Source organism: Melanotaenia boesemani, chromosome 2 (genome assembly GCF_017639745.1).
Source record: "Melanotaenia boesemani isolate fMelBoe1 chromosome 2, fMelBoe1.pri, whole genome shotgun sequence".
In the NCBI taxonomy this organism is placed as follows: Eukaryota; Metazoa; Chordata; class Actinopteri; order Atheriniformes; family Melanotaeniidae; genus Melanotaenia; species Melanotaenia boesemani.
The window spans coordinates 20853352-20881311 of NC_055683.1; the positions used below are offsets into that span (position 1 = coordinate 20853352).

Consider the following 27960-nt stretch of genomic DNA (forward strand, 5'->3'; position numbering starts at 1 on the left):
TTAAAGTATATCTCTTCATCAATGTAAATAATTTAACATTATAAACCATCGACCTTTACTGCATATAATATTAAATAATTAGCTGCCAAGTAATAAAGTCAACATAGCTGAAGATTAAATACTTTTATGTGTGTATATATATATATATTACTTGGAATATTATAAAAATCACATAAACCACAGTTACCTCATCAGTATCCTCATGTTTTGAATTGGCTACATATTCTTTTTTAAAAATGTTTCTTAAGAATATTTCCTGAACATTTAATTATTTTTGAGTATTTAAATTTAAATAAGATGAGTTTGTTTCAGTCATATGTAGATTTACTGTCACATGTCCTCACATAGAATTTAAGTATGAGTCCACATCAGAGAAGATCTCTTGAGTCCAGTTTCATCAGCAACATGTTCTCTGCAGATGTGATGCTGTTGTTAACAGCTGGATCCTGTGAGCAGTTTTTGGTTGAATAAGTGAAAACATGTCAACAGCTCTGAATGATAACAAGTTGGTTAAAACAGAATAAACAAAAAAACAAATAAGCGGAGTGATAAACAGTCTTCAAATTGTCTGTGATGGCACTGGTTATCTGGCTTTACTACTCCCTCCATAAAATGGGTGGTGGGCTTGGGTCTGGAGGACCTGGTTTCAAGTCCCTGGTCTTCCAACCGAGGTGAACCGCTCTGGGCCAATAAACAAGACCCTCAAACCTACAACTGCTGCCCAAACGTCAAAACATGGAAACCTTCTGCTTTCTTGTAATTCCCTAATTTCTCTAATAGGATAAATAAAGAAAAAATTATTATTTTTTAACTAACTTAAAAACAGAATATTATTATATAATATCTTTCAGTACATCATAGTTCTTGTTTGACTTGAATTGCAAATCTTGCACAGAAATGTTGTTAGTTGTAAATCCTGAGCAATAAATGAGATGTCTTCAGTGTGTCTTTATTGGTCTTTATTGTGTGTTGTTGTTGTTACTACTTGCAGCAGCTATAATAGCTTCTAGGAATCCACCATGATGTCTCACCAGATGAGATTTGTGGTGCTGCTACTGCTGTGCGGAACTGATAAAAATGATTTCCATACTTTATATTTAATGATGGATGATAAACCATGTCAGGGTTGGGCAGGTCAGGCATGTTGTTTGGTTTTTATAAATCCTCATTTCATTATAAAAGTAGTTGAATAAAATAATGAAATAGACTTTTTGGTCTTTCTATTTACTGAGTGAAACGTGGAGTCATTTCTCTAGAGAAGGAGGAGTCAATGCAAACTCACCAGTTGAATTTCTTCATAGATGGTGCAAAGCAAAGATCAGAGACAGACTGATCATCAAACACTGAAGACTGGACCAAGAACTGACTGAAAATGATCAGACCTGTTTACTTGGTCACTTTATTCACTGTGTTTTACACTTTGACTGGTAAGAATTCAAAATTCTGCTGGACAGAAACATATTTAGAGACATTATTGAATGTAGTTTACTTGTGATCCGTGTTCATTTCAGGTACTGAGGGTCAAACACTGACTGAGTCTGAATCAGTGGTGAAAAGGCCTGGAGAATCCCACACACTGACCTGCACATACTCAGGATTTGGTGGTGATTATTCTAATGTTTGGATCAGACAGACTGCAGGGAAAGGACTGGAATGGATTGCTTATATCAGCAGTGGCAGTAGCACCGCTTATTCCCAGTCTTTTAAAGACCGGTTCACCATCTCCAGAGACAACAGCAGAACGCAGGTGTATCTGCAGATCAACAGTCTGACCACAGAGGATTCTGCTGTTTATTATTGTACTCGATTGTCACAGTGACACAAAAAGCAGAAACACTGAACAAAAACTCATTATGTCAAATCAACATTATTTCTTCTCTTTTCTTTCAATTTGCATAAGATCATTAAACTTTATCGACGTATTTTGAAAACATAGTTTTAAAATACCCTGTATTTATATAATTTAAAGAGAAATTTACTCTTATCCATCTTCTGTCATATGTAGTTAAAGCAGACTGATGATAAAACTGCAAAAATAAAGAAAACACTTGTGGCTTGCTTTTAAACTTTTTAATCTTCGTGTCATTTTTTATCCGAGATTTTTATTTTACTTTATTTCATTTTATTTTTTGTTTTATTCTATTTTATTTTATTTCTTTAATCATTTTATTGTCAAAACAATTTTAGACTTTTTTTCGTTGGTATTTAACAACAGTGGAAACCTCTCATTCTGGGTATCCTTTATTAATTTTTTTATTATTTTTATTTCTGTGTCACTAGTTTGTGACAGAAATCTGCTACTCCCAGTAAGCTGGAGGCCGGTTCACCATCTCCAGAGATAAGAGCAGACAGCAGGTGTATCTGCAGATAAACGGTGTGATAACTTAAGATTTTGCTGTTTATTTTTGTTCTCGAGAGCCAGACTGACACAGAAAGACATATAAAGTAATGACAGAGGATGTTTTCTGCTTTTCACATTCATGTAATAAACATAAGTTCAACATCACCAACACACCCAGAGAAACATAATCTCAATAATGAAGCATCATTTATTGTTTAACTTTTTATTACTCTATATATAGCTGCACTGAATCGTAAAGATAAAGAATTCGTACTGATGAGGATGATTTTTTATAATCTGTCCATGTCATCACTTATGCAAACCAAATTTTGTCACATGTTTCATCCAATAGAAATTTAAGGTGATGCTTTTATTGGCAGCAGAAGAAGAGAAGCTCCATCAGATCACCTTCACCACCAACATGTTCTCTGTAGCTCTGCTGCTGCTTCTGGCTGCAGGATCCTGTGAGTCTCACCCAGACACTGATTTTATGATCTCGCTCACTGATCATTGTTTTTACAGATTTCATTTACAATATTCTCCTCCACAGGTGTGAAGTGTGAAACACTGACACAGCCATCCTCCATGACTGTTCAGCCTGGTCAACGTCTGACCATCACCTGTCAGGTCTCTTATTCTATGAGCAGCTATCGAACACACTGGATCAGACAGCCTGCAGGGAAAGGACTGGAATGGATCGGTGGGAAATATACTGGAGATTCACAGGCGTACATGTCAGATTCATTGAAGAACAAATTCAGCATCGACTTAGATGCTTCAAACAGCAGAATAACTCTGAATGGACAGAATATGCAGCCTGGAGACATGGCTGTGTTTTATTGTGCGAGAGAATCACAGTAACACAAACCATCAGCAGACCTGAACAAAAACCTCTCAGTCTGAAGACTTGTATCCTAAATCCACCAGAGGAGGAGCTCTAAGACCATTAATGATTCCTTTTACCTCTTTTCTTGTTGCAAATATGAAAACATTTATCCTTTATCCAAATGTTTTTATCAGTATAACAATAATTAAATTATAAAAAGCACTAACAAATTTTAACAAGCAAAGCAATAATTAATAAAAGTAAAATTATTGGTAGGCTGGATTACTGTAATGGTCTTTTAACAGGACTTCCTAAAAAGTGCATTAAACATCTGCAGCTCATCCAAAACGCTGCTGCTAGAGTTTTAACCAGGACTAAGAGATCTGAACACATCACACCAGTTTTGAAATCTTTACACTGGCTTCCAGTCAGTCACAGAATAGATTTTAAAACCCTTCTGCTTGTTTACAAATCCCAGAACGGTTTAGGCCCAGAATACATCTGTGATATGTTCAGAGAATATAAACCTAGCAGAGCTCTTAGATCCAAAGACTCTGGTCAACTAGTCCAGACCAGAGTCCAGACTAAACATGGAGAAGCAGCATTTAACTGTTATGCTGCAAACAAGTGGAACAAACTGCCAGTGGAGATTAAACTTTCACCAAATGTAGACATTTTTAAATCCAGGTTAAAAACATTTCTTTTCTCATGTGCCTATGCATGAAATCTGCATGTTAACTTTTTAACTTATCTTGCTTTTAATCATTTTAATGTAATTTATTATTTTATTGTGATTATGTGTTGATGCCTTTTACTATTTCTAAATATCTGTAATGTCTTTGTTTTATGTAAAGCACTTTGAATTGTCCTGTAAATGAAATGTGCTATATAAATAAACTGCCTTGCCTAATTAAGGTCAGATGAGTCCCTTCATTTGTCACAATAAACTAAATTATTCTGAAAGAATGTAATCTATTTTTAGATTCAGATGCTGATCACTGCTTCATTTAAAGAGCATGAAGAACATAGACCACACAGAACTTTTCTCTGAAGACTTGTAAATGATTTCCATGTTCAAACTGTGAGGTGGAGTCAATGCAAAACAAAGACGTCCTCCACGTCTATAAGTTTGACTGAAAACAGCCGACACACAGTTTAACAACATGGACTACAGGACAGGACTGTTGCTTTTCACTTTCTGCTGTGCAGGTTAAATATTTACAGATCTTACTTATTAATTGATTTATTAAAACATTTTCTCCCATATATTTTGAACTGACATGACTATTTAATGTAGACATATTTTAAATGATTGTTTCTTCTTAACAGCTGTTGATGGTCAGACTCTGACAGAATCTGAACCAGTCATTAAAAGTCCTGGAGAATCCCACAAACTGACCTGTACAGCCTCTGGATTATCAATCAGCGGCCACTACATGGGCTGGATCAGACAGGCTCCTGGAAAAGGGCTGGAGTGGATCGCAACTATAGATGTTACAAGCGCATACTATGCCGAGTCAATCAAAGGCCGGTTTATCATCTCCAGAGACAACAGCAGACAGCAGGTGTATCTGCAGATGAAAAGTCTGAAGACTGAAGATTCTGCTGTTTATTATTGTGCTCGACGAGCACAGTGACTGACGTTGGTTAAGCATCTGTATAAAATCCAAATATCAAAGTAGTAAATGATAGGAGCATCAGAAAAATAGATAAATCTGGAAAAAAAAAGAAAGAAAGAAAAAAAAACATATAGACAAATAGATAAAACAACTTTTTTCAGAGTGGTTTTATTTTTTTTAACATTTATTTAGTTTTCCCTATTATTTTAATTGTATATTTTTCCTTTTTTAGTTTTATTTATTTTTTTATTCTTTTCTTTCTTTCTTTTTTTTTTCTCTCCATCCTAGCTGTCAATCATTTGCTTTGGTGCAGGGTTTCTTTACCACAGTGAAGTCGATCACAGCACAAATGATGACATCTCACTGTGCTCTGAGCCAACATGATTCAGCATGAGAAGACTGAACCTTTATTTATTTAACTCTGATCATCTACTATCATCTATTTCTGAAACAAATAAGGGTGAAAAGTAAACTATTTTACCACTAAAGAGTCATTAACTTTAGACCTATAACCACTCATTTAAGATTATGGTCTGAACGTTGTAATACGGCGCTCCGGTTATCGTAACGTTGCTCTGCTGATGATTGCAAGCAGTCCTGAAAGTCATTCTGATCTGATCTGTGCAGCTTGTTCATGTAGGCTGCAGTAAAATGAATATTCCCTGACTGAAACCTTCAATTACCTTTTTGTTATGAGATTACACAGCTATGGAAGTTGTATTAATATTCTACTTGTTCATTTACAGCTTCCTTCCACTTCCCAGGTTCTGTGTCCTGCTGGTGATGTTAAAGATGGCAAAGCTACTGAAGATGGTCACAATGAAATCCCTATGTTGTTATAAAGAAGCTGTAGTATGAAATCAAGACAGAATGACACATATTTTTATTACACAGAAGGCAAGGCAAATATATCTTTTTAGCACATTTTATGTCCAAGACAATTCAAAGTGCTTCACATAAAACATTAAAAGCATTACAACGGGGTGCAAGAGGAAATAACAAGTGCATTAAAAACAAACTTTTAAAGAAATAAAATAAATTAAATACAAACAGGAAAACAATTGATCAAAAGACCTGAAATAAAACAGATAAGAAGCACAAAATATAGTTCCAGTGTGGAGAATTTAACAGTTGTTCTGACAAAAGGAACCAAATAGAAAAGTTTTAACCCTGATTTAAAACTGCTGAGAGTTTCAGCAGACCTGCAGTTTTCTGGTTCTGGTTTTCCACATGTGAGGAGAATAAAAGCTAAACGCTGCCTCTCCACGTTTAGTTCTGACTCTGGGAACAGACTTGACCCTGATGACCTGAGGGATCTGGTTGGTTCATAACGAACCAGGAGATCCTGGATGTATTTGGGTCCTAAACCATTCAGTGCTTTGTGAACTAACAGCAGATTTAGAAGTTCTTTGAGAGACAGGAAGTCAGTGTAAAGATCTGAGGACTGGAGTTATACGATCTACTTTCCTGGTCTTAGTGAGGAGCAGCGTTCTGGACTAACTGCAGCTGTCTGATGGACTTTTTAGGGAGACCTGTGAGGACAGAACTACAGTACTTCAGTCTACTAAAGACAAGTTTTTCTAAATCCTGCTGAGTCATCAGTCCTTTAATCCTTGATATGTTCTGTAAGTGATAATAGGCTGACTTCACAACTGTCTTATTATAACTGCTAAAAAATTCAGGTCTGAGTCCATCCCAGATTTCTGGCTCGGTTGTTAGTTTTTAACTTTGCTGTTTGAAAAACAAGAACAGACAGAAGAACTGAACAATAACACTGATTACTATATTAACTGTATTTCAATGACAGATGTCCGTTGCATCTTACCAACTTAGTTTTAACTTTTGACTTGTGGAGGTTTCCTGTATCTGAACAAAACATAGACTCCACATGAAAAGTTTGACTGAAAACAGAAGACAGACAGTTTAACAACATGGACTACATGACAGAACTGCTGGTTCTGACTTTTGCTGTGAGGTTAAATATTTACAGACCTACTTATTTGATAGTTTATTAAAGCATTTTCTCCCATTTATCTTGAATTGACATTTCTCAAATTACTTTTTCCTCCAAACAGGTGTTGATGGTCAGACGGACAGAATCTGCAGTGATTAAAAGTCCAGGAGAATCCACAAACTGACCTGTACTGGCTCTGGACATGCATTTAGTGACTACATGGCAAGGGTCAGACAGGATCATGGAAAAGGGCTGGAACTATACCAACTACAAGCACATACTACTCTCAGTCAGTTTAGGGCCGGTTTATCATTTGTGTATATGGAGTCTAAAAACTGAAGATTCTGTTTATCATTGTGCTCGTCGCTCACAGTGACTGACGTTGGTTAGGCAACTGTACAAAATCATAACTCATAATACATAACTCCTAATAAAATACTTTTGAATATTTGCTTTCCTATTTCTCATTAAGGCAAAATAAATTCATTTACATAGAACATTTTATACATCTCTATGTACTTTTAACACTATAAAGATGAATTGTTTCTATTCACTTCAATTCAGCTTTATTTGTTCAGCACAAATTCACAACAAAGTAACTCAGGCTACTTTCAAAGATTCAGACTAAATTTACTACAATTCACTGCAGTCAAGTTATAATAAATTTTTTCTCTTTTGTGTTTATCTATTTGCAAATGGTAATAATGTGATAATTTACTGTTGGTTCAGAATGACTTTAACTTACACTTAAATCAATCTTTCTCACTATTTTAAACACTAGTTCAGTGGCTTCTGTTCCTGTTGATGTATTATATGTCACAACATGAATCTGGTGAAGTCTTGATGGAATTTTCTTGCACTGAGGTTTTTTTCTTTTATGGCATCTCTACATTCTTTTTCATTTTATCTGTTTGGTTTGTTCTATAAATTACAAGTTTTATTTTCATAAATCTGTTTTCTTCTTTCAGCGGGTGTGGCTTGTCAAAAGATGACACAGTCAGCCTCTGTAACTGTGCAGACAGGTCGGCCTCTGACCATCAGCTCTCAGATCTTCTATTCTGTTGGTGATCATCACACACATTTTATCAGGGAAACGACTGGAGTGGATTGGAGGTGTACGTGTTGGATATACCACATACTACAAAGATTCACTGAGGAACAAATTCAGTTTCAACTTAGACTCTTCCAGCAACACAGTGACTCTTATAGGACAGAATATGCAGGCTGAAGACATGGCTGTGTATTACTGTGCAAGACAGTAACACAGTAACACAAAGCATCAGCAGACCTGAACAAAAACCTCTCAGAGCCTCAAAACCTGTAGCATGAAGCCACCAGAAGAGGAGCCTCAGATCAGTGATATTTTGAAGAGCAGCTGACTCATATTACACTGAAAATGTAGAAACAGAGAAGGATAACAGAATATTCCAACAGTATCCAAGGTCGAATAGAAATCAGCAGAGACAACAGCAACAGCACAGTTTACCTGAAACTGTCCAATTTAAGGCCAGAGGACTCTGCTGTGTATCAAGCCTGGTACACACATAACGATTTTTTTAATCTTGTGAGATTTTTTATTTGGTCGAGACCTCACACGTGAAGATAAAAAAATCAGTTGTGATCGTACTGGGTGCGGTGTGCTCTGAAAATGTAATCACAGAACAACACACACACGACGATGCTGTCCAGTAACTCAAATACAATCTAGTCCTCCGAGCCGGACAAACTTTGAAATGTAGAAGAAGAACCATAGCAACAACCGACAAAGAATGAAGAAGAAGAAACTAACAATACAAAAACACAACACACAGCATGGAAGAGGATATGTAGGATGAGGGAATGATGGTGGTTTTGGGACTACTGTTAACAGAAAAAGCCAGAGTTGAAAAAAATAACAGACTGGAGACGGACTTTGTTTACTTCCTTGCTCCCCAGTCAGCTCGCTCTCTGATTGGCTCCATTCCACGTCACGTCACCACCCATGCAGTCAGAATGTACGTGTTGCCGGCATTCCTCAGAAATCGGCATTGAAATATTAAACATGTTCACTGTTCCAAATTATCGGCTACGACCCGTTTCAGAGCGGATTATCGGGACAAATTGGCTCATAACACAACAGAACAAATGATAACTGGACAGGGAAATCTCATGATGATCGGGCGTTTGCCGTCCGAGGTCGGGAGGAGGCAAAATCGGGACAAATACAGCCCAAATATCCTTTTGTGTGTACCAGGCTTTACTGTGCCAGAGATACAGAGTTTGAATCAGGTGGTTAGGCCTTGCAAAAACTTACAAGTGTTTTTACTTTGGCCTTATGGTGGCAGTGTAGAGTAAGAAATGGATCTTCTCAATGTTGAGTGATGCTATGGGGGACTTTTTACTGTGTTTTCAGACTAATTGTTTAAACGGTCATTTATACACAGTGTAACTGACTAATAAATATTCTACTGGAATGAAAACATGGTTATTCTTTGACTAATAACAGCTTTGTTCCAGGTTTTAATGGAATAAATGTTTGTATGGGCCTGGTGGAGACGGTAGAACAATGCTTTTATAGACCAGTTCCTTCTACACACTGACTGCAGACTGATGAGTAAAACTGATCATGCAGCCTGAGGACTCAGCTGTTTACTGCTATCTGTGCAATGATCACACAGCCATGACCCAAATGACCAAAAAACCAACACAAATAGCCAATTAATATTTGGTTCAATCACAAACACAACCAAGACAATTTGTCCAACACATGTAGACATATTAGTTCAAAATTACTGACAAAACTATGTTTTTTCCAGTTTCATGTTTTGTGTAAACTTTTCAGAGCACAGCTGGGTGAAGCCCCAACACACCTGACTTAAACTAACGAGTCATTGTGGAGATCCTTATAGGCTGTTGGATCCATTTAATTTGAGTCAGGTGTGCTGGAGCAGGGAAATCTGGAAAACCTGCCGGACTGGTGCCCTCGAGGACCAACGTTGGCTACCCCTGATCTACACTAACTAACACTGCTTTCTTTTTCAGACAGTCATTTATGTTTTGTTTGTTTCCTTCCAGGATGTAACTTCTAAACTTCAAATTTCTGATCTAATTGGACAGAATATTCAGTCTAAAAACATTTTTGCATATTACTCTACCAGAGGGAGCTGAACACTGGTGACAAAGCTTTATTTGTCAGTAAAACACACTGTACCACTGTCTGTGGTACAGTGGTAATTTGACATTTTGTGAAATAAAATCAATGAAATGCATGATGTGATCATTCTGATGTTTTTTTTTTTCTCCATTCATATTGTCACATAGAGGAAGATCTTGTGGATGATACCTTCAACATTTTCAGGAGAAATGTAAATCCCATAAATTTAGGTCATTTGGAGGAGGAGTCAATGCAAAACGAGGTTTCCCACCTTGATTTATTAGCCTACAAAGAACAACAAAGAATTGTGATCTAACATTTTAACACGATGGATCTGAGGACAGTTCTGCTGTTAGCAATCTGCTGGGCAGGTGAGAAATATACAGAGTTAAATTTGACTTGTTAAAAAAAAAGAAATCACAGCAAATCTAGATTTTCTTGTTTGTTTCAACAGATGTTAAAGGCCAAACTTTAACAGAATCTGAACCAGTGGTTAAACGACCTGGAGAGTCCCACACACTGACCTGTACAGTCTCTGGATTCACACTCAGCAGCTACTACATGTCCTGGATCAGACAGGCTCCTGGAAAAGGTCTGGAATGGATTGCGTGGCATGATAGCGGCAGTGGTAGCAGGAGGTTCTACTCTCAGTCAGTTCAGAGCCGGTTCACCATCTCCAGAGACGACAGCAGACAGATGCTGAAACTTCAGATGAACAGTTTGAAAACAGAAGATTCTGCTGTTTATTATTGTGCTCGAAAGCCACAGTGACTGAAGCCGCCTGAGCAGCTGGACAAAAACCCACAGAAGTCTTTTGCTGATATAACATTACTACATATAATACATATAAGGACACTTTGTTTTTTAAACTGAAGCACACTCTACCTTTAACATTATCACTTCATTATACTGTACATTTAACTCTACTGTGTTTCAATAGTCATGTTTTAAACAGTGTACATATTGTTTTTACATATATTTAAAACATGCTTTGACATTACTTGTTTTTAACAACAATCACATCTAATGCCTCACACATAAACACTCCAAACACAGGACACAGTCTGACCAAACGTTAGTAGAAACACAGAAAAACAGAATCTATAATTAATGTGACAGCTAAACTAAATACAATATCACAGGGGAAGGAGAGTTTATTAATAAAAAGTGATACAGAACATGAATTGAGCTAACACTAAATCCCTAAATAACCAAATGTGTTTCATGTGTCCACTTCATTTCACACATTTCATGGATTTTCACACATTTTGTGGATAAAACATATTTAACTGAATTCAGGCATGACCAGACTTCTGTCTGACGTTGTTAATTCAGCTCAACAGATGTAAGTAAAGGTTGAAGCTAAACATCCGCTGTGATGGAGTTGCTGCATTGATGTGATTATCCTTGATGTCCTAGGTGTTCTCTTTAAGGCCCTGGAACTTAACAAAGACATAGTAAAAAAAAAAAAAAAGAAAAAGTCAGCCTCCTGTCTAAAAATGTGTCTATTCCATTCATACATCACATCACACCCCAACCCTCCCCAAAAAATAAAGGTACCAGACATCCTATCTTCATTGTACACACCTGTGTGAAAATCTATAGCTTTCTATATGAAATGATCCTCAAATTTTACAGTCACCTGTGCTTCTGTTAATTGAGTTGCAAGAAGCTTCATGATTACATAATCATTCAAATGAAGCTGTTTTTTTAACCATATGCAAACAAATGTTATTCATAAGGAAGTGAAGTGTGTGTCTGTGTGTCAGAGGAGCTTCCATCAGTTCATCTTCGACATCATCATGTTCCCTGTAGCTCTGATGCTGCTGCTGGCACTGATAGCAGCTATGCAACAGGTTGGATCAGACAGCGAGAAGGAAAACCGATGGACTGGATTTATGAACAGTGGGGAGGCAGTAGTGGAAGCTTCTATCAAAATAATAACCTGAAGAACAAATTCAGCTCCAGCAGAGACATGTCTGCAGGAACAGTAACAATAACAGGACAGAATCTGCAGCCTGAAGACACAGCTGTTTATTACTGTGTGAGACGCCACACAGTGATACAAACCCCCATCAGACCTGAACAAAAACCTGACAACAAGCAAAACCCAAACACACGTGTAAAGCTGTCAGGAAACAGCTGTATAAATATCTTTTTCTGTTTCAGTTTGAAACAACTTGAGTGTATCTATTTTGTGTATTATGATGCTAATGTGATCACAAATATAGTATTTAAAGAAATAAAAGGCCACTTTGTTGTCCTCTCTTTTATTGTGATTTTTAACTGTGCTTTTATTCAGTAAATATTTTATACTGTTTTTTGCACATTAAGGAGTTTCCCTCCTCAAAACTCATTATACTTTTAAAATGACAATAAAGATTTTGAACTTTAAACTGAACTTTAACAGGATCCCATTTAATCTCTAATTAGCTCTAAAATGAAACACCTCCTTGTTTTATCTCAGTTTTCAATAATAGTTGACTTGTTTAAAGTTGTTTTATTTTCAAGAAAAAAACTGTAAAGATTTTAGGATTAATTTTCCAAAGGTTCTTCATGCTTTTTGAAATATGCATTTGCTAAATTGTGTAACATTTATTGCGTCCTTTGACACATGTAGTGGAATTTGGTGCTTGACACTCTTAAGGATTTCTTGAAAATCAATGCTAAAAACTAAGATTGGCAACAACATTTAGAGCCTCAATGAGAGACAAAAGTCTAACATGCTCAGATGAATAAAAAATACACATAAAATGTTAAATTGTAACTGAAGAAGAGTTTCAGGTTCTTCAGTACAAGAACATGTGAATGTACCTCAAAAAAGTTTAACTTACTGAGTTTGTCTTTAATCTTCTTGAACAAGCATTTGGCTAAAACTACCTATTTGTCTCAGTAACATTCAGATGCATTATATACAAGACTTTTTCTATAGAAACACCAAAGGGGTGAGTATGGCAAAGCCTGGAAATACCAAAACAGTTCTGAAGCTGGTGATTTATGCAAAGTTTTCATTGATTTAAACAACTGACATTGTTTTCACTTTACTTCGTTATGATGATTTAATAGGTCAGACTTTACAATAAAGGCCACAAAACTGGATTATTTACTCAGTAACTAATGAGGAACGAATCAGGGACCAATGTTTTCTTTATGATTACTTGAGCGTCGGATTCTAGTGAAACTAGTAATACTTAGTAATAGTTGTGCATATACAGTTTCAGTAAGCTCAGGACCAGTTAAGGTGATCTAGAGACAACAACTGTTGGAGGAAGCTAGACTTCCCTGAAAGAACCCACAAACACACACGAAGAACATGTAAACTTATCGGAAATTATCAGCTGAGATTCAGATGAAATTCTGACTTCATTCTGTAAATTAAAAATCAAAATAAAAATAATAATAATAAAAACAATAAAGAAGACTACTTCATTTTTATTTCTTCCCTGTTGGCCCAAACATTTGGTTAAATATTTAACTCTTTAAACCAATTATTGAACAAGTTTTGCATTAAGAAGAACTTGAAATAATAAAAAAGCAAACAAGGAGGAGAAAAGTAAGAAAAAAATCTTGATTACATTGAATCCTGATCCTTACAATGTATTTAATTGTACAGTAAGTCTAAAACTCTAAGGCCCAACTATGAAAAAATGTTAAGAAAATTCAAATTTTTATTTTTATTTTTTTCTTTTAATATGAGGTCTTTATTTGGCCCTTTAACAAAACGTAACATCTACCATTTATTACCATGTGATATTTTAAAAATATTATAATGTGGTTTTCTGCTTTTGGATATCTATTATGGGACAGAAAACACGTATCAGATTGTGTTCAACAGGATTTTGAGCAAATTTTATACCATAAATTGAAGCAAAATGTCTCAGAAACTGTATGTATAAATATGTCACGCCAGGCTCTTATGGGCTAAAAATCTTCAGAGCTACAACTGTCTTTCTGTGTCATCTCTTGTGAGAAAGCAACTGTAACATAATTAAATTAATTCACTAATTCTAAAACATGCAAACACATGTTTATAAGGAATTGAAGAACATGCGTGTGTTAGAGAAGCTCTAATTATCTCAGCTTCAACATCATCATGTCCTCTGTAGCTCTGATGCTGCTGCTGCAGCCGGTGAGGAGATTTCAGTGGATCCACAATATAAATACATCAGAAATGCTTGTCGTCATAATGCATGAAAAGCTGTTCTCTTTATTTTGACAGGTGTTGATGGTCAGACACTGACAGAAACTGAATTAGTGGCCCACTTGCCTCATGCATTAAGCCCTCGGTCAGGAACCTTGGGGTAACCCTTGACCCTGCAATGTCCTTGGATGCACATGTAAAATTACTTACTTGTTTTTATCACCTCAAAAACATTGCTAAGCTGCGCCCAGTTGTTTCATCATCTGAGATGGAGATGATCGTTCATGCCTTCATCTCATCCAGACTGGATTACTGTAATTCCCTCTTCACATGTTTAAACAAAAAATCGCTTGACCGTCTCCAGTTGGTTCAGAACGCTGCTGCAAGGCTGATAACTAAATCCCCTAAATTCACCCATGTCACTCCTCTACTAATCCAGCTGCACTGGCTGCCCATCTATTACAGGGTGCATTTTAAAATTCTGGTGTTTACATATCAAGCACTACATGACCAGGCACCTGAATACATCAGGGATCTCCTAAAGCTCTACGTGCCCAGCAGGTCCCTGAGATCGAGTCATCAGGATCTGCTGGTTGTTAAACCAACACGGCTGAGGACTAAGGGTGACAGAGCCTTTGCAGCAGTGGCTCCTGTTCTCTGGAACTCCCTTCCTCTAGGCCTGAAATCTGTGGACTCCATGATCTCTTTTAAAAAGCAGCTAAAAACACATCTTTTTAAACTGACTTTTACTTAGTTTTATTTGTTTTTATTCTCTCTGTATTACTGTTATTTGGTGTTTTATCTTGTTAAGCACTTTGTGATTTTATCTTGAAAGGTGCTATATAAATAAACATTTACTTACTTTACTTACTTACTTACTAAAAAACAACCTGAAGAATCCCAAAAACTGACATGTACAGATAATCATTTAATCCTTATTAGCAATGCACAATCAAGTAAACTTCGACTTTAAAATGATCAGTTCTGAATACAATGCAAATATTTTTTTTTTTTGCCACTGACATACAGCTAACTCATTTTTTCTCCTACTCATCTTAACTAATGTCCAGTAGATATAAAGTTATATTAGTTAGACAAAGAAAAAAGCAGCTCTTATTTATTATTGTGCTTCAACAACTGCAGCAACCTGCATCAACAACTAATATTACCAGCATTAGTTGTTTTAGTAACTATTGAGCAGAAATAATCTGCGTTCAATAGTTCTTTAATTCTCATATTTCCACCAAATAAAACCTCATTTACGAACACATCCCAGTTCTCCACAGGAAGCTCATGCAAATCGTTTTTCTTTAAACTCTTATCAACCATCTGCAGAGCATCAGAGAACTCTGTTTAACACGATGGACTACAGGACAGGACTGCTGCTTTTAGCTCTCTACTGGGCAGGTGAACATCTCATCCAACTTTAGTTTAAGATTTTAACTCTGATCCATTTGAGCTCGTAATTCTTTTAAATGTTGTTGCAGGTGCTGATGGTCAGACTCTGACAGAGTCTGAACCAGTGGTTAAAAGAGCTGGAGAATCTCACAAACTGAGCTGTACAGTTTCTGGATTCACACTCAGCAGCTACTACATGGCCTGGATCAGACAGGCTCCTGGAAAAGGACTGGAGTGGATTGCTTACATCGGCACTTCCAGTTCTCCAATATCTTACTCCCAGTCAGTCCAAGGCAGATTCACCATCTCCAGAGACGACTCCAACAGTAAAATCTATCTACAGATGAACAGTCTGAAGACCGAGGACACAGCAGTGTATTACTGTGCAAGAGAAACACAGTGAGAGACACAAACAGGAGACTCGTACAAAAACTACTTCCTCTTTACCAAATATGAATCTCCAAAACAACATTCCTGATCAGCAGGGATGAAATAAATATTTCTGATCAAATATTACATCATTAAAAATGTTTTTCTTTTTCTTTTTTTTTAAAAATAATAATAAACATGATATGAAACACAACACAACTAGCAGCCGAGCCAACAGAAAGCTTTTAATAATGGGTTGTAAGTAAGTCTGTTAAAACTCAGTGATGATATGACAGAGTACAACTTCACATGCATGATATGATTTAAATTAAGTTGTTTATTCAACAATATGCAAATAAATATTCTGTATAAGGAAGTGAACTGTGTGTATTCATCATCAGCCATGTTTTCTGTGGCTCTGATACAGCTGCTGGCAGCTGGATCCTGTGAGAATTTTTCCCTGGATTCACACTTATAATCCCATCAGACACATTCTGATAAATGATGGAGATAATGCTGCTTTGTGTTTCCACAGGTGTACAGTATTGATGTCATCCAGCCAGAGTCAAAGGTTGTGCAGCCTGGACAGTTTTTGTCCATCACCTGTTGGTTTCTGGTTATTTTGACTTAAGGCTCTGGAACAGGCTGGATCAGATGGCTTGAAGGAAAACCAATGGATTGGATTTTTTAACAATGGGGAGGCAGTGGTGGCTGCTGTTGTTAAAATAATGTCCTGAATAACAAGATTAATTTCAGCAGAGATGTCTGCAGGAACAGACAAAAGCAGGACAAAATATACAACACAACACACAAATAAAAACTAATCAGAGGACACAGCTGTGTGTTACAAACCACCACCAGACCTAAACAAAACCCAGCATTTATAAAACATGACCAGTTGAATATTTACCCAGTAACTTCCTGACAGGGAAGCTAGAAACAGTTGGTACTATTGTTTGGTATATTTTTGTGTGATCATGTCATGATAATACTTGTGTATTGTGTTATACATTATGATATTACAAGTATGTTTATTATGAACATGAATTATAAATTCTGATTATAAATTGTGCTGTTTTGCGTAGCTGTTCCATAGCTCGCTTGTGATCACAGCTATGATGTCATTGTCATCATGATATTTAACGTGTTGTGTAGTTGAACAGAGATTTGAAAAACCTTCTTCAGTATGGATGTCAGTAGGGGAGAGTATTTATAATTCCACTTTTAGAAGGTTTTTGGGTCTCATATATTGTTTTATGGCATGATGAACCTAAAAGTAGAATAGAAACATGTCAGTAGAGTTAAATGAAAATCCTGACAAGACCAGAAGCTAAAACAATGCCCTCATAGATTATCAGTGTAATTACTGTCTTGTGTAATTTTCATCATGAGTAATTAGTTGTGTACTTAAATGTACCTGCTGCTGTAATTTGCACTTTAAGTTACTTACAGACTTGTCCACATGTTTGCCAGTACTTTGAATATTTTAGCATCCTAAAATATGTTTTTGTTGGTTCCAATTCAACTCTTTCTCTTTCTGTATTTCCAATGTTTAACAAATATTTTTAGAATAGAATAGAATAGAATAGAATAGAAGTACTTTATTCATCCCAAGCTGGGAAATTTAGGCGTTGCAGCGGTACAGTCATTTAGCAATCGTGCTTCTTAAGGTAGCAAAAAAAATGAAAAACAGTATAAAAATTTCAATATTTACAAGACTTATACAAGGAGATATTTAGCTATACACAGTAAGAGTGAGAATAGCCAGCAAATAATATAGTCCAGTGCAATGATTAGTAGTGAAGATGAGGAGTTTAACTGTGCAAGGTTGATCCAGTCAGTGCAAAAATTCACCAGTTACAACAGTCACTCATATTGTTATCTCTGAGACCATGACGATGAGTTAAACAGTCTTATTGCGTGTGGCAGGAAAGATTTCCTAAAGTGGTCCTTGAGACAGCGAAGCTGTCTGAGCCTTTTGGAAAAGGAACTTTGCTGTCTGTCCAGCACAGGGTGGAGAGGGTGGTCCTGGTTATCCAAGATAGATAACAGTTTGTTCAGTGTCCTCCTCTCCACCACTGCTTCTAAAGTGTCCTGTCTGCAGCCAATGACAGAGCCAGCCTTCCTGATCAGTTTGTTCAGTCTGTTGGTGTCACTGGCTGCAATGCTGCCCCCCCCAGCAGACCACAGATGAAAACAGGGCACCGGCCACCACAGACTGGTAAAAGATTTCCAGCATCTTGCTGCACACATTGAACGACCGCAGCTTCCTCAGGAAGTAGAGTCTGCTGCAGGCCTTCTTGTACACAGCTGTGCTGTTGGTCTTCCAGCTCAGTCTGTTATCGATAGTCACTCCCAGGTATTTATATTCCTCAACCGTGTCCACATCACTACCCAGGATGCAGAGGGGCTGTGGAGCTGGTCCCTTCTTCCTGAAGTCTAACACCATCTCTTTGGTCTTGTCCACATTAAGCAGCAGGTGATTCTTACCCGCCCACTCCACAAATCCGTCCACCAGCCCCCTGTACTCCTCCTCCCGTCCACCACTTATACACCCAACAACTGCAGAGTCGTCAGAATATTTCTGAAGGTGACATGACTCTGAGTTGTACTGAAAGTCTGTGGTGTATAAGGTGAACAGGAATGGAGAGAGCACAGTGCCCTGCGGGGCTCCTACATCACTCATCACCACATCAGACAGGACACCGCCCAGCCGGACAAACTGCGGCCTGTCTGTCAGGTAATCAGCGAACCAGGAGACAGAGGACCCGCCGACACCCATCAGCCGCAGCTTCCCACCCAGTAAAGAAGGCTGGATGGTGTTGAAGGCACTGGAGAAGTCAAAGAATGTGACTCTCACAATGCCTCCACTACCATCCAGGTGCGAGTGAGCTCGCTGCAGCAGATAGATGACAGCATCATCCACCCCACACGTGGCCGGTAGGCAAACTGCAGAGGGTCGAGAGAAGGTTTCACCAGCGGCCTCAGGTGGGCCAACACCAGCCTCTCCAGCACCTTCATCACATGTGATGTAAGGGCAACTGGACGGTAATCACTGAGGCCAGATGGAGATGACTTCTTAGGAACAGGAACCAGGCAGGAGGTCTTCCAAAATTGTGGCACCTTCTCCAGGCTGAGGCTCAGATTGAAGAGGTGCTGGAGAACTACAGACAGCTGGCTGGCACAGGTCCTCAGTATCCTGGGGCTGATACCGTCCGGGCCAGCGGCCTTGTGTCTGTTCACTCTCTGTTTGCTGCAGCATCCAACATGCACAAAACATGAAATAAAACTGTTTCCTTTGTGCATGTTCCCCCTTTCAACCTGAAGAGGGAGGTCTATGCAAAGTCTTTCTTCTTTATAAAGTCATCATCACTAAGAGTCACACCATCTGAGGGAGAACAGCTCACAAAGCCTCAGTAACTGATGAAAACTCTTATTTCAGAGTTTCCTAACCTGAAGAGTTCATCATGATTGGGATGACGTGTGTGAATGTTTGGAGTTTATTATTTGTTTTAACTTTTCATGGTAAAAATTTACATTTTATAGTCATGAAGAAAACAAAATGTGTTTCATTTGTAATCTAAAACATCGTGATTTCTCTTTCTTTATTGGACTTACAGGTGTTTGGAGTGAGATCAAACTTGAACAGCCTCCCTCTGAGATGAGAAGACCTGGAGAGACAGTGAAGATTTCATGTGTTACATCTGGTTACACTATGACTAGTTATAGCATGAACTGGATCAGACAGAAACCTGGAGAAGCTCTGCAGCGGATTGGGTGGATAAACACACAAACAGCAGCTGCTACCTATGCCAGCTCATTTCAAAGTCGTTTCATTTTTACTCAAGATGTTCCCAGCAGTTCTCAGTACCTGGAAATCCAAAGTCTGCAAGCCGAGGATTCTGCTGTTTACTTCTGTGCTCGATACCACAGTGACTGAAGACAGTGGAGCAGCTGTATAAAAACTTAGCCACAAGACGACACGTCTACCAGTCTTTCAGGTGTGAATAAACAGTAAATATATGAGACCTCTATGGTTTTTGTTTAATGTTTTGGTTATATATAACTTGAAATAAAGACATATATATTTTGTCTCATCAAACAAAAATAATTTAAGCAAATTTAAATTTCTGATAATTTCTTGTGTTGAAATATCTTTTTATAGGGCACTTTAGTGTATTTATGGTTTGTTATACAGCAGTTAATTTTAAATTTCTTCAGTATTTGTTGAAGTCAGCAAAAACAAAAAAAAAAAAAAGCTGAAAAAATAATTTTTGCATCCTCTATGTTAAACAAACATAGCCTCCACGTCCTCATCTAACCAGTGAGAATATGAGTTAGACAAGCTGACTCATAGATGAAGAAGACCTAAAATGAACTGTTTGCTGGACTGGTGACAGTTTTTGGTTCAGTCATTTTTAACACTTTTCATGCATGTTCTATGTTTACGTTGTGTAATAATAGCTGTTTTTCAGATGTTATCCCTGGTTCAGACATAGGTCTGTTTCTGTGGTATAATGTTTGATATAAGTAGTGCTGAGTATTAGGTGTTAGTGAGATGAGGAACACAGATACTTAGGAAATGAATAATGGTACAGTCAGTCAAAATGACTGTATTGTTTACTGTTTATGGTAAACAATGAAGGCATGTAAGTACTCAAATTCCCATAGTTGTAAATGTCTATGGTCAGATAGATTTTACCTTCAGAGGTGAAAGTCCACTTTTTTAATGTGAGGTGGAGTCATTGCAAAACTCAGATGTCTCCCACCTCTACCTGACTGGAGAGAAGACGAAAGATCAGTTGAATCATGGTTCAACATGTTGGGTTACAGGACAGGCTGCTGATTTTATCTATCTGCTGGGCAGGTGAAGATCCTCACTGATCTCATCAACTTTAATTTGTGCTACCAACTTAACGCAAATGATTGTTTTCTATAATTTTTAAAGGCACCTATGGACAAACTGACACAATCTGAAGCAGTGGTTAAAAGACCAGGAGATGCCCACAAGTTAACATGCACAGCCTCCGGTCTGTCATTTAGCAGCTACTGGATGGCCTGGATCAGTCAGGCTCCTGGAAAAGGACTGGAATGGGTTGCTACCGATAATAATGGTTATATAAGCAACAACTACTACTCTCAGTCAGTCCAAGGAAGGTTCATCATCTCCAGAGACAATAGCAGAAAGCAGCTGTTTCTGCAGATGAACAGTCTGAAAACTGAAGATTCTGCTGTTTATTACTGCGCTCGGGACACACAGTGACTGGAACTGACTAAACACATGCACACAAACCTGCATTAACAGATTCTTCACAACAATGCTTGACTTCATGCTCTTTCTGTTTGGGAGGCTGAAAAATAAAGACTTTAAGACTGTCAGGTTTTCCACTGATTAGGTTTGATTTCTTTTAAACACCACTTTCGGTCTTCATGGGTAAAAGTAAGTTTTTTTTTTTTTTGTTTCAGACTCCAAGTAGCAATGCAACCATGAGCACAGTGAATATGCTTTGCCTGAGGGCCACAACAGAAATGAATAGAAACTCCTCAATTTTTCATGAAGAGGCCAAAGATGGAGGGCTTGTCAGGTTTGCTCCTGAAGACCCAGAAATTCAGCCACACGCAGAACAGATGGTTTTGAAAAGAATAAGGTTTATTTAGGGCCAGGGGGATGAAGGGAGTGAAACCAGTTGTGGTTAGCTGGAGGAGTCAGGCAATCCCAGGTCTGTGAGTGAGGACTCCTGAAATGAACTTCAGACAGGAATATAAGTCCACAAATCCAAAAGACATAGTCAGGGCAGGCAATGTTCATTCACAGTGAGGCTCAGTGCAGTACTTATCCAGAGGGACAGGTTATCTCCGTGGTCATACGGGCAAGGGTTAATATCCAGGTGGGCACTTGAAGGGATCCGGCAGGGGTCAGGCAAGAGAATCTCCACGGACGTAACAGGCTCGATGACAAGAAAGTCTGGAACAAGAAAATAGCTGGATATCAACAAGGTTAGTACTGTTGACCATCTGGCAGGGAAGCAGAGTGAAGAGTGTATAAGTAGGGCAGGAAGCAGGTGAGGGGAATCACAATCAGGGCAGGTGTAGGAGATCATCCTGATTGCAGCTCTGCAACCATGACAGGGCTCAGACCAGTTATGTCATTAAGATCATTTAACTGACAATATAAGGTTACATAGCCCACATCTGTTTTTATACCTTGAATCATTCACAGTTACTTATAAGGAAATTACTTTATAACCTTTTAATCTAAATTTTTAGTTGGAATCTATTACAGCAGATTTGTCTTACACAAAAACTCTGTTTTTAAAGTTCTTCGGTAGCTTTTTCATATGAGGAGCTAAAATATGAGACACTTGGTTTGTTCCACATCCAGGCTCTAATCCATGCATTTATAAATTAAATGTTTTTTTCTGAAATTTAGAAGAGTGAAAAACACAGAGCGATGCTTGTAAACTTCAAACAATAAAGGTAAACAGTATTTGACAGACTTAAATGTTAGTTTAAGTTAAATATATTTGTATTATAATAATGCAGCTTTTAGGAGAAACAATTTTTGCTTTAAATCTCTTTAAATCTCTGACACTGATGAACTAAAAATAGCTGAAAAACACTACAAAAACTGTGTATTCAGTTGATTATTCTGTTTAGTTTGTAATTGTAATTTCTTTGCATTCTTGTAGTTTATTTTTACTTTTGAACAGAAAGATGATTTTTGCAATGTAATGCTGGTAAATCCCTCAAACTTACAAACATAAACCAAACTCATGGTAGGAATCAGTTTGACCAAGTCTGTTTAAGCTCATATAGAGTATATCATGACATCACACACATCTCTCTGTGTTGATCTCCAGCCCTGTGTTTACCAGCCGTGAGTTCATGTATGTTCATGTGAATCCTTCTCCCTCCGTCTAAAACACTGCAAAGGCAGGAGACCACCTGCAGATGACCAGGATCTGACAGTACATTTAAAAACAACTACGGTCGTTGGCAAAGAAGTTGTCATCTAAAGAAAGGGGTACTTTTGGATCAACATTGGTCTTGTATTTCCAAATTGGAAGGCACTGCAAGAGTTAAAGAGGCTACAATTAGACTCAGAGGTAGCACTTCTTCTGGACAATAAAGCTTGGTACATATTCCACAAGAAAAGAGAAATTTGTTCTTGAGGCCGCAAGAACAAGAAAAAAGTTAATCTTGGCCTGTTGATTTCATACTTAACAAGAAACTTTTTTGTGACAAGACAAGGTTGTGCATACACGGTGTCCTTGATCTACCACGTTTATTCATTTTCATACTTTCTCACCACTTCGATCAGCTGTTAATTGAAATTGTCTATTCCACATCACATAGTCAGAAATGCAGAAAGGACAACTTTTCACTTCACGCTGTTCCGCATTAACCACGCCCACCTCAAATGTTCGACCAATCACACAATACTTCTTGGAGCCCCACAAGAAAAAGTTCTTCTCGGTTGATGCGTCCAGAAGAAGCCACAAGCTGTCCCCATTCAGTGTGTGAAAGGTCGTCATTTTGTTCTCGTGGCCTCAACAACAAGAAAAACTTTTCGCTTCTTGTGGTGCATGTAACAGCTGTAAGTAACAACATAACGTTATAAGTTACTTCGACATGTTCCACAAAAAGGTGATACTGTTTTGCACATTGAGTTTGCATTTAATACACGTTTGCAGATGAGGTAAGTTGGGGTGGAGGGAAGAGGTGTCGCTCATGACACACTTTGTTTTGGTCTACAGACGGTGCATGACAGTAAATCTTGTGGTGAAACAGTTTCACTTTTTCCTCTTTTAAAGAACAGTTATTGCATCCATCCAGTTTCCACATCCATTTATACCCGAGTACGTAGCTGGTCTTTAACCACTAATGATCAAACTGTATCAGCAGCAAAACTCTGGTAGAGGAGCTTCCAACTATTAACAGTAGAGTTTCACAGACAGACACCATATTGTGGAAAATTATATTATATTCATTAAAGTAAAATGGAGAAAAGACAATTTGATTTTAATTCATCTTTGTATTTTTATATTTATTGTAGGCTGTTTGCTTAGTTATGAAGCAACCATTTTTAGTGATGTGTTTTATAGAAATATTGTATGAATCAACTGGCTCACACAAACTTGACTTTGAGAGGAATAACTTGTCAATAAATTTAGCAAATTTTCATGAATTCAACTTTCCGTGGCAGTAAGTAGCTAAATGAAATGCAGACACACAAATTGTAAATGCTAGTATCTGCAATGGTGATGAAATTTTTTTTATCTATTATAAAATGCAGTCTGAGACGTTCATATCAATTAGCACCTTGTCTTACCTAAAATGTAATGTCAGTACGTCATTCAGATATTCATTACATTCAGATCTGTTTTCTAAGTCTGTTCTCACACTTCATGTGTCAGGGTATAAATCATGTAGTATCCAGTTAGATGATCTGTGTTGTTTCTATGCAAACTCAGGTCCTCCTCTCATGTATAAAGACGTGGCATCCAGTGTGGAGTGGAGATGACAGGATGTCAGTTTCATCAACAAACATGTTTTCTTCAGCTCTGTTCCTGCTCTTACTGGCTGCATGTGAGTTTCTTCAGATTAATTATCAAATCCTCTTTACGATAAATCCTGGTTAGATGTAACAAAACTTATTTTTATTTATTTATTTGTTTTTTAAAATTCTTTTAACAGGTGTGAAGTGTGAACAGCTGACACAGCCATCTTCCATGACTGTACAGCCAGGTCAGCGTCTGACCATCAGCTGTCAGGTGTCTTATTCTGTGAGCAGCTACTACACAGCTTGGATCAGACAGCCTGAAGGGAAAGGACTGGAGTGGATTGGTTACGCTTCTGGCTCTACAGCATATTACAAAGATTCTCTCAAAAACAAGTTCAGCATTTCCACAGACTCTTCCAGTAACACAGTGACTCTGAATGGACAGAATATGCAGCCTGAAGACACGGCTGTGTATTACTGTGCGAGACGCCACAGTAACACAAACCATCAGCAGAGCTGAACAAAAACCTCTCAGAGCCTGAAAACTTTAACATGAAGCCACCAGAGGAGGAGCTCTGAGACCATTAATGGTTACAAGACTGGTTCATTGATGGAGAGAGAAATTTTTAACATGCTGCATTAAACTACATATACAGAAATCAGTTCATCATAATGTAAAGAAAACTCTATTAAGAAACCTAGAAACGAAAACAAAATTTCATTAACATCATAGTAAAAATATTTCAGCTGATTTTAAATTTGTAAACGGTTACATGCATAAATTCATAAATGATAACAGTTTAGAGGCAAGTCTTTTTTTATTTGAGATTTTTTTTCAAATTGATGAAACTGACTTTTAATTTGACATGAATCACACAACACTTAAAACATGGACAAACAATTAATTAATGGATTTATCAGCATCTAATTAAAAGTAGAACTTTTAGAAGAATAGCTCAAATTCAGTAATAATTTATTCATTCTCAAGTGGTGAGAACTGAAAACCAGTCAGTGGTTTTTCTCCACAATCTGTCCTGTGGGGAGGAGTCGATGCAAAACTTGAATATCTTCCACCTCTACATATCTGACTGCAGTGATGACAGAGAACAGTGGACAATCAGGTTAACATGATGGATTACAGAAGAGTTCTACTGTTGTTAATTATCTGATGGACAGGTGAAGATTGTTGATGATCTGGTTTAGACAATTTTTCATTTGATTTATTACCATAATGCATGAAACAAAGTTCTCTTTATTTTGACAGGTGTTGATGGTCAGACATTGACAGAATCTGAATCAGTGGTAAAAAGACCAGGAGAATCCCACAAACTGACCTGTACAGCCTCTGGATTCACATTCAGTGACTATGAAATGCACTGGGTCAGACAGGCTCCTGGAAAAGGACTGGAGTGAATTGGACTTGTCCAACGCTACTCTCAGTCAGTTCAGGGCCGGTTCACCATCTCCAGAGACAACAGCAGACAGCAGGTGTATCTGCAGATGAACAGTCTGAAAACTGAAGATTCTGCTGTTTATTATTGTGCTCGAGAGCCACAGTGACTGAAGCTGGTTGAGCAGCTGTACAAAATCCTGGAGTCATAATCAGTTTGCAAAGCATGTGCTTCTCCCTACAAAACCTGTTGCAGAGAGAAATCTTGTCAAAAAAAGATATTATTCTAAAGCTATGATGCATTTTCCAATTTCATTAATGTGAGCATGATTGATAATATTTTTTAAATTAAAGATGTTTACCAACCACAGTAATGTTTTTATTCTGTAAATCGTTGTTCATAGTAACAAACTAAGGAGGATCTAAGGATGGAAATTATTGTCAAACAAACAAGCAGTTTAGCTGGCAGACAGAAATAATTCCTTTAAATGGGCAGAAAACATTTTGTAATAAAATGTAGAAGAATTCTGAGTTCATTGATTTGTTTTTCTTTCATGTGTTAGCAGGTTGGTTTCTCTTTGTTTTAGCTGTTAGAGGGTTTGCAGTTAAAGGATGATTTGGATTTGATCTTTAATTTAATAAATAAAAAAAAAAAATGAAAATGGTGCTAAAATGACAATCCAGATGTTTCCTCCCTGTGAGGAGGAGTCAATGCAAAACCTAGATTCCTACCCACCTCTGTTAAACACTGCAGAGAGGATGAAAGAGAAAAGACACAAACTAACATGATGAACTGCAGGACAGGACTGCTGCTCTTCCTTCTCTGCTGGGCAGGTAAAGAATTTTCAGATGTCACATTGACACAGTTTGTGACCCAAATTAACTGATATCATTAGTCAATGTCTTAAATCAGTGGTTAAAATACCAGGAAAATCCCACAGACTGATCTGTAGAGCCTCTGGATTCTCATTCAGCAGCTATGCTACGGTCTGGGTCAGACAGTCTCCTGGAAAAGGCCTGGAGTGGATTGCTTATATAGGCACAGATGGCTGGCCTACACATTACATTCAGTCAGTCGATTCACCATCTCCAGAGATGACTCCAGCAGTAAAATCTATCTACAGATGAACCGTCTGAAGACTGAAGACACAGTAGTGTGTTACTGTACCCGAAGAGACACAAAAACTACTCCCTCTTATAGGTTGTTTTATGCAATCTTATATTAAAAAAAAAAAAACAACTAATATTCAATAATTTATATCGATCTCACTGCAAACTTTTTTGAACGTAGACTTATCTTTTAAATTACCACCAAACAATTTAGAGAACTTACTAAAACTTTTCACTGAGGATATAATATCTGACTCTGTCAGGTTAAACAAATCTTCTCCTGACAGTTACTGAAAATCTAAGGAAACTTGATCTGTGTTTTTTCTGTTGTTGAAAATAACATTTTTTTTTTTCTGTATGGATATATGAAAATAAAATAAACAAAAAGAAAATTAAACTGCAGCACTGGCATTTTTTCATCATGAGTGCATCTTTTGTCCTGTTAGACAACAATTATATCAGAACTCATCCAACTTCTGTCAAATCTGTTGTTAAAGCCAGCATGGTGTTTGATGGGTTTTTTTTACTACCATGTATCCTGTGAGGAGGAGTCAATGCAAAACTAAAATATCTTCCACCTCTACATATCTGACTGCAGTGATGGTGACAGACAACAGTGGACTCTCAGGATTGTAGAACAGGACTGCTGATGTTAACTATCTGCTGGACAGGTGGAGATTTTCAGTGATTTTGCTCTGACAATCTTTCATGTGTGCAACCAACAGAATGAAATAATTTAATTCTTGGTTGACAGATGCTGGTAGTTTTGGTTCTTACAGAGTCTGAACCAGTCGCTAAAGAACCAGAAGAATCCCATGAAAAAGGACAGGAGTGGATCATCATTGTACACACAGAAAGTTTTCAGTTCTATTAATTCCAGTCAGATTCATCATCTCCAGAGATGACTCCAGCAGTAAAGTATTGAGGTTGATTTTATTCTCAGCTCATAAAATGTGTTTCTGTTGAGAACAATGATACTTTTTATTCATATGACATGAACTTAAATGTGATCGCTGTCATCGTTGCAGAGGTGTCTCACTCTTACACAGGAAAACACCAGAGTGGTTCACAGCAGAATGTGAAGCTCCGAGACCCTCAGCTGGAAAAGGGTGGAGTCCTGTCTTCAGGTAAGGAATTAAATATTGGCCCCAGAAGAGGAGTTCGAGTATCTTGAGC

The 27960-nt window shown here is 37.5% G+C and overlaps 1 protein-coding gene and 1 gene segment (V, D, J or C); both read left to right on the forward strand.

Annotated features, from left to right (window-relative positions):
• The window catches only part of LOC121655986 (hemicentin-1-like), a 176290-nt gene that overhangs the window by 96849 nt on the left and 51481 nt on the right, over nucleotides 1–27960 (forward strand). The window contains exons 1-3 of one of the 22 annotated variants that reach the window (XM_042011027.1): nucleotides 4259–4376; nucleotides 4497–4795; nucleotides 13844–13848. The exons of 14 other annotated variants lie outside the window; for them this stretch is intronic. In XM_042011027.1, the coding sequence (XP_041866961.1) occupies nucleotides 4331–4376; nucleotides 4497–4795; nucleotides 13844–13848 (350 nt within the window). In that variant the 5' untranslated portion in view covers nucleotides 4259–4330. Of the gene's footprint in view, nucleotides 1–3359; nucleotides 3369–4258; nucleotides 4377–4496; nucleotides 4796–13843; nucleotides 13849–20820; nucleotides 20834–22758; nucleotides 22772–24246; nucleotides 24371–24478; nucleotides 24784–27960 lie in introns of those variants that run through there. 7 more of the 22 variants (XM_042010950.1, XM_042010958.1, XM_042010937.1 and 4 more) reach the window with 7 other exon arrangements.
• On the forward strand, nucleotides 1343–1867 carry LOC121656282. The segment is given in 2 exon segments: nucleotides 1343–1427; nucleotides 1512–1867. Coding segments are annotated over 2 exon segments (363 nt in total).